The sequence below is a fragment of the Dasypus novemcinctus genome, chromosome 16 (genome assembly GCF_030445035.2).
Source record: "Dasypus novemcinctus isolate mDasNov1 chromosome 16, mDasNov1.1.hap2, whole genome shotgun sequence".
Taxonomy (NCBI): domain Eukaryota; kingdom Metazoa; phylum Chordata; class Mammalia; order Cingulata; family Dasypodidae; genus Dasypus; species Dasypus novemcinctus.
Genome location: NC_080688.1, coordinates 39233562 through 39252251, shown reverse-complemented (window position 1 = coordinate 39252251; position 18690 = coordinate 39233562). Strand labels below are relative to the sequence as shown.

General features: G+C 42.2%; 1 protein-coding gene and 1 non-coding gene across 2 annotated transcripts in view; one reads left to right on the top strand and one right to left on the bottom strand.

Moving 5' to 3' along the window:
* LAMA3 (laminin subunit alpha 3) overlaps positions 1-18690 on the bottom strand; it is a 273948-nt gene that overhangs the window by 198116 nt on the left and 57142 nt on the right. The window contains exons 3-7 of the mRNA XM_058277557.1: positions 17914-18031; positions 16988-17106; positions 15692-15862; positions 8009-8100; positions 2888-3009 (exon numbers count right to left, since the gene is read on the bottom strand). Of these exons, the coding sequence (XP_058133540.1) occupies positions 2888-3009; positions 8009-8100; positions 15692-15862; positions 16988-17106; positions 17914-18031 (622 nt within the window). The remainder of the gene's footprint in view (positions 1-2887; positions 3010-8008; positions 8101-15691; positions 15863-16987; positions 17107-17913; positions 18032-18690) is intronic.
* Positions 13282-13414, top strand: LOC111765739 (small nucleolar RNA SNORA41). The gene has a single exon (XR_002797994.1). It is a non-coding gene; the product is annotated as a small nucleolar RNA SNORA41 (small nucleolar RNA).

Here is an 18690-nt window from a genome sequence, read left to right as displayed (position 1 = left end):
GATTTTTAAAAAATTTATAATTTCCAAATTATCTAAAGTGGTAGATGGTACTTCTAAAATTAATTTAATTTAAAACTCATTTAGGATTTTCATCTTTGACGAGATGAATAAAATTTAACATGGTAAAATTCTCAATCTTTCCTAGGCAAAATATGTATTCATTATATTCTATCTAAATCAAATATTCCAAATCTTTCTAAGAATTCATATGTCTTAATTAACTTGCCAGGTTAATTTATTGGGGAAGAGGAGAGGATTGAATTAGAAATTAAACAAACTTCTCTGATTTTGCAGGCCAACACCTTATTTTTATTTCATCTTTGGTGCCAAGATTTAAAAACTTCAAGACATTTATATTTATTACAGTAGTGATTTCTTAAGAAGTCTGTTCATTTTAAGTTGTATAATTCAAATGGAATTTAGAAAGCACCTAATAAATGGTTCCAAATAGGCCTGACTTCCATAAGCTATTTCCATAATTTTAAACTATTTTGACAAGTTTTAAAAGGTTAAAAACTTATCAAAGGAAAATTTTTTTTCATGTGCTTGGATTGACGCATTCCATTAGTCTGGAAAACTAATAAAATTCCAGATGTTGAAGTTCATGTGATCAACATTTATTCAAGAAAAGTATCCAAAACCAGCACATGAAAGAAACAATCCACCTTTCTGGTCCCATTATCTGGGGGTGAGATATGGGGAAGGCACCTGTTAGCTCTAACTACAAAGTGGGAATGGTCAGCCAAGCACCACACCTGCATTCAGGCACGCACCAGGGCATTCACCTTAGCCAGCTGCCAGCACCTTCCAACAAGGTTAGCATTTCTCAAAACATTCTTGGAACTCCCCACTGGACATGCCTTTTGAGTAAGTTTATTGGTCATATGACACCACCAGTTCTACCTTTAAACAGTTACAAAAATATCTGATGAAAAATTATCAAGTACAGACTGCCTAGTTCAATGAAGTTGGCTCCAGATACCTTTTGGTCATTGGAAGAAAAATAAATAAATCTACTTTTAAATGCTAAGAATATTCAGAAAAATGGGCCAGCCTCTCAAGCCAATAACTAAAAATTACAACAACAAAAAAAGTCTTCAGCAATTGGAATAAATATGTGGCTGCCCAAGAAGATCAATTTAAAGGATAGTTTTCAATTGGATGCCCTAGTTAGGGCTTGTTGGTTATAAAGAACAGTTTTCTTACTTTATATTCCACCCATAAAATAGCCTCCCATCTTTCTTACTCCTGTCTCTTGTCCGCTCGCCCCTCCATCCGCCTCAGTCCTGCTGCACTGCTCCTCCTGCTCCCCCTGCTCCCTCAGTGCTCTCTGTTTAGACACCTATCTCTCTCACCGCCTTCTCTGGACCTCGGTGCTCAGAATAGGCAGGATTCCTATCCAGGATCTCATCCTAAGAAATGCAAAGGGGTTTAAAATGTATAATGGCAGTGATGCAACTGGAAAAAGACCTTGACCAAAAGGGGAAAAAGGTAAAGACAAACGAGTTTATATGGCTAAGAGACTTCAAAGTGAGTCGCAATGTCATTCCAGAGGTTACGCTTATACACGTCTCAGCAGGAACTCATTGACAGCCAAGGTAGATACTACCCCAAATAGTGGGGATCCTGAGGGCTCTAGAGACCTCGAGACACTGTAGTCAGGAGTTTGATGCCTTGCCAGTGGGTCCTACTTTGGAATTTATGCCCCCCATGTGATGGAATTGCACTCAATTGTGGTTTCCCTGAACATGGCTCTTGTGGCCCTTCTATTTGAGCCTATAATTAGTACTAGGGTTGATGGGTATACACCCAAGAGACTTGAATCTTTGGGCTGTCCATGTGCCAGCTGGGCCCTGAGCCTCAATGGAGTTATAATGCCTACTCTCCTGCTCATTGGACTTACCCCGGACAGCTAACGGGGAGATGATGATGGACAGCGACCATCCCAAGGAACCGAGTCTACAACTGCAAGCAAGAGAGTCCCATCCATCTACCCCATGGGATCAAAGGCCCCTCTCAATTGGAGATGGAGTGGGCACCACCGTCCCAGAATGCTCAGGATTGGGGAGTGAAATATGGGCTAGAGTAGACTTGCTGGTATTCTACTGTAGACTCATTGTGATTCTAGAAATGGAAGACATTATATTATTATGTGGAGGCAGTGGCCACTGGAGGTTCCGAGGGCAGGGAGAGGGAAAATAGGTGTAACACAGTGGCATTTTTGGGACTTGGGAATTGTCCTGAATGACATTACAGTCATTCTGTCAAGATGCAGGCCATTACATATCTTGCCATAATCTGCAAAACTGTACAGGAGACTGTAGTAAACTGTATAGTTTACTACAATGTAAACTATAGTCCATGCTTGGTGGCAATGCTCCAAAATGTTTTCATCAATTGAAGTGAATGTACCTCACTAATGAAGGATACCGTTAATGTGGGAAAATGTGGGAGGTGTGGGGAGCAGGGCATATGGGAATCCCGTATATTTTTACGTAATATTTATGTAGTCTAAATACCTTTTTCTAAAAAAAAAAATGTAATAAAATAAAATACATAATGACTGCATCATATTTAATATTTGTAAAAAGAGAAGCCAACCTAACAGCCCCTGGTCTAATCCTCGACCCATAGTGAAGGCTTAATAAATACCAACAATTATTATTGTTATCATTTTCATTCTATTTATTTCTGGATTTGGAATGGGCACTTGCACCCCCACCTGTGGCCTTTTCCATTCCAGTGGGCAGACCTGACTCCCCAAGACCGACGCAGTCCCAGCCTCTTCATGAGCCCAGGGAAAGCACGGCATCCATCCTCAGGTAAAAAGGGGGAGACAGCCCTGCCAGGGGCCTCCCCTTCCCTGGCCCACGGCCCCAGCCCTCACCTTCACACTCGTTGCTCTGGGCCGACGTGGCCGGCTGCCACCGCCTCTGATGGTGCCCAGCACAGCAGCGGTCGCACGTCTCCCCACAGGTGTGGTGCTGACATTCACACCAGAACCTGGGCCTGTGGGCGAAGCATATCTCAGAGCTGTGTGTGGAAAACTGACACATGATTACAGCCATCTCAGACATCCTAACAGGTGCCATTTATTGAGCAGTTATGGGAACAAAGCACTTTGTATATATTATTTCAAGTCTCCCAAATCCTGAGGAATCAAGTTTATCGTCTCCTTTTACAGAGGGTGAAACTAAGATTCAGAGAGGAAAACGCTTGCGAGAGGTCACACGATGATAAACGGCGAGCCGGATTTCAAACGGCAGACTGACTCCCAAGCCCCAACCCCCTCCCACACTCTTTCTTCTCCACAGCATTTTATTCCGATAAACCAATCAATGAACAAGCACATGCTGAGTTTACTGAGATGTGTTAGGTGTCCTCTCACACAGATCTGGAATAGACCTGTGAGGAAGGTCTGCTGGAGTTTCCTGCTCTCAACCTGGGATCATGCATTGAGATCTAGAGAATCCAAGAGGATTCTCTAACAGGATCTGAGAGGCTCCTGCTTCCAGTGGCTGAGCCAGATCCAACACACCCATCCAGGGCCCAAAGCAGAGATTACATGAGGCAGAGAACTAAGAAGCAAAAGTGTGAGTTCAAAGGATCATACATCTGTACTGAAACTGTTCCAAATTAAAATGAAATTGTTGTAGCCGTGGCATTGGATTAGAACTCCAGGCTTTGATCTCCCATTCATCTGTGCTTTAACAAAGATTCAAACTGGTTTTCTAAGAAGGGCTTGGCTGTGCCTGCAGAGGTCCCCTCAGCTCTTCTCTGGGATGGATTACATTCAGTTATGCTCCTAAGTGGCTGTGTCAGCCCTCTCTGAGTTAAACTGCCTATTAAAGCACATGGACAAAGATTTAAATGGCAGCAAAAACTAACGAGTCTAAATGGGCATTTGTCAGAGAGGCAATTTCAGCTCATTACCATGAAATATTGGGTATGGGCTGGCCTGAAGGAATATTTAAGGAGGACTGCTGGAAGAACATATAGTCCAACTAATCCCACTGGTAGATTAACAATGAGCACAGCCAACAGAAAGGAGCTGGGTACCTGTCTGAATATCACTGGCACCCTGAAATAATGGCTTTTCCTGAATCTCTCTTAGCCCAGGCTGATGCTCATATGGAAAACTTGTCTACCTCTGTAAAGGTGTTGTTGAAGATGTTGTACATTAGAGAATCATCTTCATGATGACCACCCACCCCAGCCCCAGTGTGAGCTTCTTATCTGCTCCTAGTGTCAACAGTCACATCTCTCTTAAGCAACTGATTTTTAGGTTATGATCACAGTGAAATATGAAACCAAATGAGGTTCGTTTTTTGAGTTTGACTGCTAGGAAGCTCAGAATTAAATTTGTTATTCATCCATCTAACCATGCATCGAGGTTGGTATGGTATGTATTCTCAATTAAAGCTCTCTTCTGTCTCTTCTTGGATGTGGATTTCATCAGTAGAAGCAAACCAGCAGGCAGAGGAAGGCAAGGTATTTTGGTTGGAGTGTACTGATGAATGTAACTGAGCTTTTCACCGTGAATGGAGAATTGGCCTCTCCACTCACATGTCTTGGGAGCAACTAAGCACCTAGGGGTTGGCAAAACTTGCAGGGGGAAGTTCAACCCCTCTCTGATAGCTGCTTCTTCCCTTGGTGAGCTGTTGAGCTTGTGGCTGTAGGCCAGGCTCTGAGGAGAGGTGAGCCTTCTCCCCAGTGGATGCCCGGCTCAGTCCTGTTACTACAGAGAATGGAGCTCTGCACCCTTTGTCATCCAGACATCTCAAGGGAACTTGTGGTCTCAAACACAGTCACCTTCTTAGCTTTACTTTGGTTTTCTTCCTGCTCCAGACAAGAAACTTACAAGCAGAAGAGTCAAATATATACTACTGTCTTCCCAGTATGCATTTGTAATTTTGGCTTTATCTCTGTCTCCATTTTATCACCCCCGACTTATTTCTCCTTTTCTCAATTCTACTTTTAATTTGTATTTTGTGCATTATTATAAACCATCATAAACCCTGGGCAAAACAAAGGAGAATGAAAAGGAATGAATCCAGAAAATTAAAAACACAGAGAAAGTGTCTATATTTGTAAGTAACTCATTACAGGGAAATAGGACAATTTGAGTCTCCAAATTTTTGACAATTCTTCCTAAAGCTTCCTGAACTATTCTTTTAGGGCAGTTCTTTGTCCCCAAAATCACTTATTTACCATTAGCACCAATTACTTCGAAATATTTTACAGTCAATCAATGTACAGACACCATATTTATTATGCACCTTCTTCATTCTGAGTCCAATTTTTAAGAGTAACCTTAAAGCCAAAGTAAAATAAGATCAGAAATAAGGATATTCCTCAATCTCACCTGTTACCCTAAAAGTGAAAGCCAAGTAAACAAAATGTGAAAAAATACAGTGTATATATATATTCATAAAACGGGCTGGGTCAAGGGGTCAGTGGTGAATGGTGGACAGCTTCCTGTGTGGGAAGGCGAGTGGCCCAGCCCCACACACATCTAGCTCTGTGTGGCTTTCGGCACATCCACCTGACTCCCACAAAGAAACCTAGGTTCCCATCTCCTTTGGGACACCTCCCGCACTGCCTTATAATCCTCTGTGACTTTTAGCTCCTCCAGGACACTGGCACATTCCTTGTTGGATGAGTCTTATTTTACCATTTTATCTCATTTAGAGAAATATTTTTGATGATGGAATGAATAAATTAATGAAAGAAACACCCTTGGTGAGCGATGTTCCAACCCTCCCTTAGGTTTCACACTGCTTTGCGGGTTTGAAAACTGACCCCTCTGTTCAAGGCTCCAGCGCTCACCTGTAGCAGCCTAGCTCAGGACTTCTGCCTCTCACCTTTTTCATCTTCACCCCATCCTCCTCTTGGGTAAAGTGAGGATAAGAACATTGGCATTGTATAGTTGCAGGTACCTTGGAAACTGTAAAATGCTTTAAGACATAGGGATATAAATATATAGTCGGCAGTTCTATGAAAAATAATAAGTTCCTCCACAAAAATTCTTTGCTGTAAAAGGCAGGAAGAAGCTAGAGAATCCTTCATTTCCTAGTATGAAATAAATCTCATGGGGGGATGGAAGGGAAGTGGGTAAAATCATCCACTGAGGGAGAGAAGACAAAGGACTGAGTGCAAAGTTAGCAGTGGTTTGTTTAAAGCTTCAACTTTTGGGTGTTGCTGCCATCCACTGTGTCACGTAGGTTTCAGACTGTGGGTTCCTTAGGTGTTATTTCTATCAAAATGAGTCCTGTTAAAAAGGAGTTTCCTCTATCATGCTTATATCATGCTTAAATCAAAGCTTTTTAAAGGCTGCAATATACTTAGTAAACAATTTATAGATAATTATAATCTGTGCAGTCCTAAATTAACGGTATTTTCAACAATGAAGCACAGATAAGATACCTTATTGACAATATGTAACTAAGAAATAGAGTAGCCAAATCAGAGAGAAAAAAAATGCATTAAATGCCTTTCATGAAATGACAGAAAATAACAGGCATGAGTAAAAATAATGAGAAATCTCTGTAAGATTAAGGGAAGTAAAACCTACACTACCCAAATAGAATGACTTGCTGGTTGGAGTCAGCTCTAAACTGGAAAACAAAAGCCTTGTAATGAGGAAGGAATTTACAAGTTCCTCAAATGTGTCATGATGCCCCTAGGGATTTTGAGCTGCTATTTCTTTTGCCAGGAACACTCTTTGTAGCAAAATATTTGTTACCCTTTATTGTGATTGCTTGTTCCGTTGCAGCTGTTTGCACTGGCATCCTCTTTGTTTATCATCACGGAACCTGCGCCTGCTACCTAGCAGGAGGCACTTGGGAAATATTTCTTAAATGAATGAATGGCTTTTAGAAAACCCCATAACTCATGCATAATCAATAGTAGCGAAAATAAGCAAAGCTGCACAGCTTATGCATTTAGGGTTAGCTTTTTGTAAGAGAGCAGCCATGGCTCCTCTCAGTGGCCCTCTCCTGCTTCCCTCAGGATGGACCGGCTCCCAGCGCCGACCCACCACGACCCAGCATCCTCCCCCACGTGGCACTCTTGTATGCCAGATTCAGGAACGCTGGCCGGCCCTCCTCTCTCCTCTCTCCTCTCTCTCTCCAACTCAGGGCTTATCTGCCCTGACTTCTGGTGTCGTAACCCTGCCTTCCAGGAGGCTATACGGCAGAATGGATTAGCCATTAGGAAGCAAGACCTGCCAAATTACAGGTCAGTTAGCAGGTGACCAGCAGTCCCACGTCGCACCACCCGGTCCCTGAGGAGAGGTGTGGACATCAGGGGTCGCTGCTGGCCCAGGCAAAGCACACTTCATGCGTTGGTGGCTGCCAACTCTGCCTGACCCCAAAGTTAGGCTGAAAGATGTACAAACCTGAATCTGACTAAAGCAAATAATATCTCTGGTAAATTCTGCTCACAGGAAATTGTAGACTTTAAATAAAACACCGAGAAAAAAAGTTACTATATCTAGCATCCAGCAATTTCCACCCCTTAAAAATGTCCCTCTTGTGGTGAAAGTATGAGTCTATATATTTGTCAAATACTTAGCATATACAATCCATGCTTCTTGTTGAATGCAAAATATACCTCAGTTAAAAACAAACAAAAAAAAAGGATCTGAAGCCTTATGTCTCTTATCTTATCCCATTAGACCAGGGATGACAAGCAGGTTTTATTTCTCATGCCAACTCTAATCAGTTATTAGCATCTGGCTGAAGCACTGTCCTGGAGGGGAGCTGGTGGCTGGCTGCAACCACAGATCAGGCCTCGAGAGTGCTATGACTGATTTGCCATGTCTGCCGTGGGCTGGAGGAAGTGGGAGAAAGTGGAGGGTTGCAGGAGTGCACACAGGCCTCCTATTTGAGACCCTAAAAAATTCCTGCTAAGGGCAGGACCCAAGAAATATTTAAAGCTGTGGAAACATCCACTGAAACAATTAAAGGAATTCATTGCAAGGCTAAAAAATATTGAGTGTACTTACAGTTGTTCAGGATTATTTGCATTACACACTTCAGCATGGCCATTGCAAACACACCGTCCACCAATGCTGATATCCTTGATGCTGTAATAATACTACACGACAGAAAACAGAATGTGTCATTTTACTAAACAGCCATGTAGACCTGCCCTTACTAGTCTTTAACCCATATTTATCTTTACATTGCTTTCCCTCTAGCCTATACTCTTTTTATTATTATTATTATTATTTTTATTGACTTTGTAATAATATTACATTAAAAATATATATGTGAGGTCCCATTCAACCCCACCCCCCCACCCCACCTCTCCCCCCCCAGCAACACTTGTTCCCATCATCATGACACATCCATTGGATTTGGTAAGTACATCTTTGGGCACCTCTGCACCTCATAGTCAATGGTCCACATCATGGCCCATACTCTCCTCCATTCCATCCAGTGGGCCCTGTGAGGATTTACAATGTCCGGTGATTGCCTCTGAAGCACCATCCAGGGCAGCTCCATGTCCCAAAGACGCCTCCACCTCTCATCTCTTCCTGCCTTTCCCCATACCCATCAGCCACCATGTCCACTTTTCCCAATCCAATGCCACCTCTTCTATGTGGACATTGGATTGGTTGGGTCCATTGCACCTCTATGTCAAGAGGAGGCTCAGATTCCACATGGATGCTGGATGCAATCCTCCCACTTTCAGTTGTAATCACTCTAGGCTCCATGGTGTGGTGGTTGTCCTTCTTCAACTCCATCTTAGCTGAGTGTGGTAAGTCCAATAAATCAGATTGTAGGTGCTTGAGTCTGTTGAGGCTCAGGACCTGGCTATCACATTGTCAGTCCAGAGATTCAAATCCCCTAAATATATCTTAAACCCCAACATTAACTGCACCTCCAGCACATTAGCATGAAAGTCTTATGAAGGAAGATCCCTTCTGAGTCCAGATTCATCACACATAAACAGCATTTCCAAAGAGGGGCCATCTGACCTGGTAGTTAACCCCATCGGCCATGACCATAACTCCCATGGGTCTCTTTAGCCCTCAAAGGAACCAATATCTGGGGGTTGTATCTGCTTTATCTGTCTCTCTGACTCTGCTCAGTTGTGCATGAGGGCAATCCTTCTGCCAGCCTCCAGACTCTTTTTTAGAAACTCGTAGCCATATAAACTCATTTCTCCTTTCCATTTCCCCCTTACTTTAGGTCAAACAGCATTTTAAAGTCATGTTATTTTATGTAGACAGGGATATTCAGCTGATCCGCATTGAACCTTCCATATAAGGTCATTTTCCAGTTGCATCATCAGTTGGTAGTTGATAGTGGTCCCTCGGTGCCAGGGAGGCTCATCCCCGGGTGTCATGTCCCACGCTGGGGGGAAGGCATTGCATTTACATGCTGAGTTTGGCTTCGAGACTGGCCACATTTGAGTAACATGAAGGCTGACAGGAGGAAATTCCCAGGCACAATGTTGCTCTAGGCCTTGTTCTTATTTTAGGCTTATCAGCTCACAAGCATAGTCATTAGCATCAGGGGCTCACTGTTGAACCCTCACTCCCTCCCAGTCCCCGCCGCTGCACCTGGGAGACTGTCGCTGCTCTCCTAGGGACCACGACAGAGCACCACTGGTCAGGAACCCAGTACCCCCCCTGCTGTGGTTTTTAATTGTTGCCACTATGAGTATATCCAAACATTACCATGCACCCTGGACATATGTTCTGTACAGCTCCCTGTCAGCCATATATCACCTGTCAATGGTATCCCATACCAGTATCCCTCCATTGCCATTGTTGAAACACTCTGTGATCCAGAACTCCCCGAAATTTGAAGCCCAATATAATGTCATGGTCCCTTACTAGGGAATGACTAGCCTATACTCTTAAACCACTTCTCCTTGCCTATCTCAACACAAAAGATAGCCACAATTGGTTGAGGTTTGTCTTTCAAAATACTTGTAGTCCTTTATCAAATTCAATCCCATAGTGCTGTATTTGTCCATCTTTAAAAATCAAATGCCGGAAGAGATGACAAGACTTTAGGGAAGACAGCAGAGTAGGGAGCTCTAGGATTCAGTCCTTCCACCCAGACAACTATTAAACAGGCAAGAACTGTCTGAAACAACTATTTTGAAACTCCAGAGGCCAGAAGAACACTGTATAGCATCCAGCGAACAGCAGGAGGAAGAGGCTGATAAATTATGGTACAGAACTGTAAACTGCTCCCTCTGCATGGCAGCTACCAGCACCCATACCTCACTCTTGCGGGCAGGTCGCCATGGGGTCCAGTCCCTGGTTAGCTTCCAGTGACAGAAAGGGATGTTAAAAATCCTCTCTCCCAAGAACGGGGTGGTCATGGCAGATGGCTGCTCATGGCTTTTGAATATCGAATTCGCATAGTTGAGTCCGGCCTCTGAAGGCAGCTGCTATACAAAGACAGTGGCAGCCATTACTTCAGCCCTCCCCAGACAGGGGCAGAGGAGTGGAGATTTAAAGAGGCAATGTTTCCTCAGGGCTTTGGGGGAGAGTTAGTGGTGGGCAATGGATTAAAAAGCATGACCCAACTATATACTGTCTGCAAGAGATTCAAGTTAAAGTCAAAGATAAATGTAGGTTGATGGTGAAAGGATGGAAAAAATATAGACCATGACAGTAGTAATCAAAAGAGAGCTGGGGTGGGTATACTAAAATCAGATAAAAGAGACTTTAAGTCAAAAACAGTTATGAGGGACAAAGATGGGCATTTCATACTTATAAAGAGGACAAGTCAAAAGGAAGATGTAAACAAATATGTATGCATCTAACAGCAGAGCCTCAAAATACATGTAGCAAATACTGACAGATGTGAAGGGAGAAATTGATAGTTCCATATTAATAGTAGGAGACTTTCACATACCACTCTCAATAATGGATAGAACATCTAGTCAGGAGATCAATAAGGAAGTACAGGACTTGAATGATACACTAAACCAACTCGACCTAAAAGACATGTATAGAACACCACTCCCAATGAAAACAATACACCTTAAAAGAATTACATACCACAATCAAGTAGAGTTTATTCCTGGTATGCAAGTTTGGTTCAACGTAAGAAAACCAATTAATATACCACATTAATAGAATAAAGGGGGGAAAAACCACATGAAAATCTCAATCAATGCATAAAAGGCATTTGGCAATATTCAGCACCCTTTCTTGATAAAATCACTTAGAAACACAAGGAATAGAAGGAAATTTGCTCAACATTATAAAGGGCATATATGAAAAGCCCACAGCTACCATCCTACTTAATGGTGAAAGACTGAAAGACTTCCCTTTAAGATCAGGAACAGGACAATGATGCCCACCCTCACTACTGTTATTTAACACTGTATTGGAAGTTCTTATGTGAGAAATTAGGCAAGAAAAAAATTAGAAAGGAAAAAGTAAAATGTTCCCTATTTGTGGATGATATGATCCTGTATATAAAAATCCTGATAAATCCAGAACAAATCTTCTAGAGCTAATAAATGAATTCAGCAAAGTGGCAGGGCATAACACCAAAAAAATGAGTACTGTTTCTATACACGAGCTATGAACAATTGGAAGAAAGAATCAGAAAAAAAAAATTCTATTCACGGTGGCAATTGAAAGAATCAAATTTCTAGGTATCAGCCTAACCAAGGATGTAAAGAACTTGTACACAGAAATCTATAAATATTGCTAAAAGAAATAAAAGAAGACCTAAATAAATGGAAGGATATTCCATGTTCATGGATTGGAAGATGTCAATGCTACCCAAAGCAATCTCAATAAAAATTCTAACAGCCTTCTTTGCAGAAATGGAAAAGCCAATCATCAAATTTATATGGAAAAGTAAGGGGTACCAAATAGCTAAAGCCATCATGAAAAAAGAAGAATGAAGTTGAAAGACTCACATTTCCCAATCATAAAACTTATTACAAAGCCACAGTAATCAAAACAGCATGCTGTTGCCACAGGATAGACATATAGACAAAAGGAACAGTATTGAGAGCTCAAACACTAACTCTCACATTTATGGCCAACTAATTTTTGACAAGGCAGTAAAGACCACTCAACAGGGAAAGAATAGTCTCCTCAATGAATGGTGCTGGGAAAACTGAATCTCCATTTGCAAAAAATGGAGGAGGACCCCTACTTCACACTATGAAAAAAAAATCAACTTAAAATGGATCAAAGACCTAAATATAAGAGCTAGAACTATCAAAGTCCTAGAAGAAAATGTAGGGAAGCATCTTTTACTCCCAAAACACTAGCAACAAAAGAAAAAAAATAGATAAGTGGGGCCTCATCAAAATAAAAAAACTGTTGTTCCCCAAAGGACTTTATCATGAAAGTAAAAAGACAACCTGCATGATGGGAGAAATTATTTGGAAACCACATATCCAATATAATATTAGTATCCAGTATTTATAAAGAAATCTTTCCACTTAAAAACTAAAAGACAAACAACCAAATTTATTTGGGCAAAAGACCTGAACAGACATCTCTCCACAAAAGATAAATAAATAGCCAGAAAGCACATGAAAAGATGCTCAACATCATTAGCCATCAGGGAAATGCAAATTAACACCACAATGAGATGCCATTTCACACTCACTAGAATGAGTGCTATTTTTTTTTTAAACTGGAAAATAATGATGGAGAAGATGCAGAGAAATAGGAACACTCACTCATTGATGGTGGAAATGTAAAATTGTGCAGCCTCTGTGGAAGACAGTTTGGAGGTTCCTCAGAAAGCTAATATAAAACTACCATATGACCCAATAATCCCACTACCAAGTGTATACCCAAAAGAATTGAAGGCAGAGTCTCAAGCAGATATTTGCACCCCAATGTTAATAGTGGCATTATTCACAACTGCCAAAAGATGGAAGCAACTCAAGTGTCCATCAACAGATGAAAGGATAACAAAATGCAGTATATGCACACAATGGAATTTTATTCAGCCATAAAAGGAGTGAAGTTCTGGCACATGAAACAACATGGATGAAACTTGAAGACAACAAGCTGAGTCAAAGAAGCCAGACACAAAAGGCCAGAAATTGTGTGATCTCACTGATTTGAAACTATGAGAATAGTCAAACTCTTAGAGTCAGAATCTAGAATGCAGGTTACTGGGGGATGTGATGGGGATAGGGAATGGGAAGTTAAGGCTTAAAATGGAAATGTTTTGGTAATGGATGGTGGTGATGGGAGCACACCATTGTGAATGTAATCAACAGCACTGAAATATAATATATATATGAACAAGATTAAAAGGGGAAGGGCTCCACAGCTACTGGTCTGCAGCTGTTCTTATGGTGGCAATTGTGGCATTCCTCTGTGGTAAAGAATCTGTTACATAATTAAATACTTCTTTCTTAGCAAAACAGAAAGTGGGCATGTGTGTGACAAAGTTAAAAAAAATAAAATAAAAAAAGAAGTGAAAGGGGAATGGTTAGATTGTATATATACGATAACAGAATTAAAAATTTTTAAATCCATGGGACTATACTACACAAACCACTAAGTTAAACTATGGACTTTAATTAATAGTGCAATTATAAAAATGTGCTATCATCAATGGTAACAGATGTTCCATACCAATTGCAAATATGCCCCAGGCTCTGGGAAGGGATGAGAACATTTATGAAGATGAATCAGACACAGCTTTGAAACTGGCAGGGGCCACAGTGGTTGGCGAGCCCTTGCTAGATTGATGTTAATAAGGTCAAACGTCAAAGGTTCAAGCTCCAAAAAATCCAGACAGAGCAAGCTTTAAACTCAGCCAAGGTTCAGCCCTAAACCGGCCTCAAGTCCGTGTAGGCCTGCTCATTTTCAAGGCCATCCATGAGAAGGCGTCTCCGACAGCGACAAGTGGCACTTTCTCCAGCTCTCCCGCTTCTCATAGTTGGCAGGAGGCTCACAGGAGTCAGTGAAGAATGTGGGTTGCAGAGCAGCCTTCCTGAGTTAAGTCATGGGCCAGCGACCAGAATCCCTGCCAGCGAGGAAGTCACAGGGATACACTAATTTTTTTGGATCTTTTATTATTGAGTGTAGTCATCTTAAAGGGCCCTATTCATTCGATGTGGGGGCTCTGCTCTGGTCTTCCTGACGAAAAACTGTTAAATCATCCATGCTTCCTGGCAACATGATACTCAGCCTGCAGGTATCATCAACTCCTCTGGTTACTGCCGGATAAATTCAGCATTAACAGGGCTCTCCGTGACAAGGTGACACTCCGGGGTTCACTGCTGATCCCCACAGGGGTTTCTCTCCCCACATGTGTTAAGGGCAGCAGCCCCAAGACAGAAGAGGCCGGGGTCAGCCTTTACCCCCACAGCACACACGATTTGTGTAGTGGGGTAGCTGGTATTATATTCTTCCCCCTTGAGAAGCACCCTAGATTTGGGGGATCATGGGGTGCACTCCATAAAAACTTACTTAACAGAGGAGCCTATATTCACCTAAGTGAAAAGAAATACTCCTATGTATGAGTGAAGATCTTGCAAACCGCCCGCACACAAAAAATACAATCAATGTAGGGAAAGCGTGGTGAGGCACATTTGTGGCAAAGAGTGGAAACGGAAATGGCAGTGCAGTCTGGCTGCGGTTTCATCTGAGAGTCCTGGTCTCCCTTGTAAGCATTCCCCCTCCAACCCAGCGTAATCCCTACCTCTGAGCTGCCCAGACGTGCTAGGTGAGCAGAAAATGCTGAGGGCAGGCCGCCTACACACAGGGGTCCCGGGCCTCTTTCTGGAAAATGCCTAAGCCTGTAGACAAACTTATTTTCTCCACCCCCTTCCTTTCCCAGCTCTCAGCTGTCATCTAGATAAAGAGCCAAACTCTCTCAGGTGTGCTGGGCACCTTCCGTTTGTCCTTCTCCTCCCTCCTCCACACTGCTCTGCCTTCTGGGCTGGGCTCCGTGGATGGAAACAAGTGGCCCTCTTGCTCTCTGACTTCAGGCCGAGTTTGACCAGTGGAATGCACTGATAGGAAATCAGAGGGTGGGAGAAGAGTGAGCTCGGGGTATTTATTCTGCCGGCTCCCTCTGTGCTGGGAAATAGGGATACTGGGCGATGTTGAGGATGGACATCCACCGTAGAAGAGAGGACCAGGGCTCACCAGCATCTTGTCTCCTCCACTTCTTCTTGGCCACACTGAATCACCTCCTCACATCCAGGTGGGGGTGTGTGACCAGTTCTAACCAACAGAAGTGACCTACATGCTTAGGACTGGATGTATCTTCTCTGCGCTCTCCGTCTTCCCTCATCGGCGGGGGTCCAGAAAAGGACTCTGGGGTCCTACGTGCTGGCTGCTCGCTGAGAAGGAGCCTGGGTCCCTGAATGACTATGTGGCACAGATCCCACCCCCCAACCCACATTGGACTGTAACACAAGCAAGAAATAAACCTTTACTTTGTTGAGCCTCTGAAAACTGGTAGTTGTTTGCTATAATAACAGCCCATCCAGACTAGCTATCATCCTCTGCCTTTTATCTTCTTTGAATTTCTTCTTTATTTTCTTCAAACAACCAAACTCCTAATTACATCTATTAATAGTATTTCAGACAAGAACAACCCCTCTGCCTATATCATTACCAGCTATAAAGGTTACTTGAAAGAATTCAAGGCAATTAATCTAATAAGCAAAAAATATGACAAAAGCCGCTGACGGTGCACTTAAAAACACTACTCACTCGCCTAGTGACGGTTGGATCTCGCTGTGCCTTGGAGATGAGGTGGCCCAGAAGGGTATTGGTTCGGAGAAAACGCAAGCGGATGTTTGTTGCCTTGGTAAACTCTCTCAGGGTGTGAGAGAAAGTAAAGTTTCTTGCACCTGGTCGACCATTGATCAAGGACACCACAATCTGAAATAATCAAACACACATAAAGGAAAAAAAATCAAAATTTAGCAAGTAACTAAAAATAACTCACATATCCAGAGCTCTCTGAGCCATCAGATGATAGTAGGTGATCTTGGATCTTGTTTATCTGTCTAAAACCATCATTGCTCCTTTCATCTTCCCTCTCCCTTCCTAGTTCCAAGTTCTGGCAACAGGTCCTTGAAACCTGGCCTCTCAGGAGATGTTATCACTTCATTTCAACCCCTTTTTCCTATCAGTAGCTGGGGTGGGGGCGCTGTATACCTATGAAGTATTAAAAGTATCATGTTAAAATCTGTATGTATAAGGAAACAATTTTGTCAGGCTGCATCACAGATACAAAGCTAGATTCAAAAATCTAAATGAGGTTGAAAAAGGGAAGTCTCTGGATATAAAGTTGACAGTGATAAGGACAAAAAAAATCTGTGCAAACCCAAGTTTTGTTTTCAGGTTTGAGGTGATGCAGTCTAAGTCTCGACCATTTGAAACATGCACAACTGTCAGAGGATACGTGAGAGAGATGCTCATGAAAGGTCTCTCGGCTTGAGGAAGGGGAGCCTGACACCCTTTAAATAAGTCCTTTTGAAACTCAGCTCATGTTCATTTTTGCCTCACAATTTCCATGGAATTCTTCTCAGATTCGCCCCAACTCCATCTTCCCATCTCCCTTAAGTCAGCCTGGTTGACTTCGAGGGCCAAATGCGTCTGAGGGGACAGCAGTGTTTTCCTCTGCAACAGACAATGCCCACCCTGCCAAAAGGATCAAGGAAGAGTGCCGCCGCTCCGCCTCACCTCCTCACTATGACAGGGGATAATGTGTTTTTGAAGACATAGGAGGGTCATCACCTAAATCATCAGCAACCCATTCACTAAAAATACCACCAGAAAGGAGAGTTCTGCACCTTTGGATATTGAATCCCAAATTCTGACTTCCAGGGAAGAACCAAAGATCCTAAACAGAATTTCCAGCCCAACTCATTCTAGGGCCCTCGATTTGACTCATTATCCTTTAGAACTCCTTGAAATTACAAGTTTCACAACTATGAAAAACTTGATATCCTCATATTCAATTCTGAATTGTCTCTCTCACCATCTCCCAAATCTACTCACCTCACCATTTTCCAAAGGAACAATACGGGAATATTCAGTAGTACAAAGTACATCATCATCCTGAGAGATAGCCCTATTTGCTTCCTGCCCAAATTGTTCCAAGCAGTCCACTTTAGAATCTAGAAACAAAACATTTTAATATTATAAAATAAAATATTATCATCTTGTTGTAAATCTCTTAAGAAGCCTCATGTTTCTTTAAGAAAATAAATGAAAAAGAAAAGAAAAAAGCAAAAACTGTTTAGCCTTATAGTCCAAAGCTTAGAACGAATATTTTAATTCGTGAAAGAAAACAGTAAGCTATTTCAGGCCACATGCCTTTCAGAACAGTATTTGGAGATGTGGTGCTAAATTTTCACACCTCATTAGGCAAGTTTACCTTCTGAGGAGCTTTCATGGAAAACCCCCTGTAAGCAAAATTCCCATCCACTTCAATTCACTGACGGCTTTACTGACAGTGATATTCTTCATTAGTGAAGGCACAGAGTCAAGTAAACCATGCACAAGGCAGGGATCTATATAGACCTGAGTTCTTAATTTCACATAAAAGGAAAAGGACTAGAGATATGGCCCAACTATACGTGTGCTGTTGCCCTCCAAATGGTAGAGAGAACTGTTATCATGAAAGGCATTTCATGGGGAGCAGATGTAGCTCAGTGGTTTGAGCACCTACTTCCCATGAACAAGGCCTTGAGTTCATTTCCTGGGACCTCCTTTAAACAACAACCTCACTTCCACATTGACATCCTTGAAATTAATGTACATATACTTGACAAAGGGGAATATTTTGAGGGTAACTTAGAAGGTTGTAATTGATGATCTTGAACTAGTCAGACCAAGAAACTAATTTTCTAATTAAATCCACATTTTTTTCTCTGTTACAAATAATTACAGTCCCTCACAACATGGTAGACAAAATTACTTACGAGCAAAATATTGCCAAGGCAAGTAGGTGCTTCCAAAATCTACAGATCTTTCCAAGACCCAAAGATCAGGGCGAGGAGAATTTGCAAATTTGATTAAGATATAGGCCACATGGAAGAGCTGATAAAACAAAAGAGGTACAGTTATTAAATTTACCTCATCAGTCCACAGGTTGGACCACTTCTATGTGATGCCCATTTGCAAAGCTCCAGGTCTTTATTTCCAACTACTATTACAAACCTTATGTGGGCACTGCCTCCCAAGTTGATTCTGTTCAAAACCAAGATCATCATCATGCTTTCCCCAACAAAAATACACATTAATCACCATCTCTTCAAGCCTGAACCAGTAAACCCTTGAAATTCAACCAGCCCATGCAACATCTTCAAGTGTGCACATTCAGAGAAGACTGATGTCAAGCAATAGTCATCATATGCTAAGCCCTTCCAGCACCAGGAGCTGAGAGCATAGCCCAGAGTGTCTCCTAGGTGACCAGGTGGTGGAAAGATCACAGCTGCAGTTACAGAGTCACTGTTTAGGGGGTGGTAGTACCTACTTTCCTGGCACCTTCTCCACTGGTCTCCTTTTTTCCTGACTGTTCTGCCTCTTACTAATTTTCTCTTTTACCTCATCAGTCTTCTGCCCATGGCTAGGACCATGAAAAAGTATGAAGCAGATGAAGTAGGACTTGGTGCTGCTTTCTTTGCCCTCCCACTGTTAAACTCCAGGGTGGACCCCAGGATTTCTTGTAGTCTATTCCTGCCCACCTTCCTTCAAAA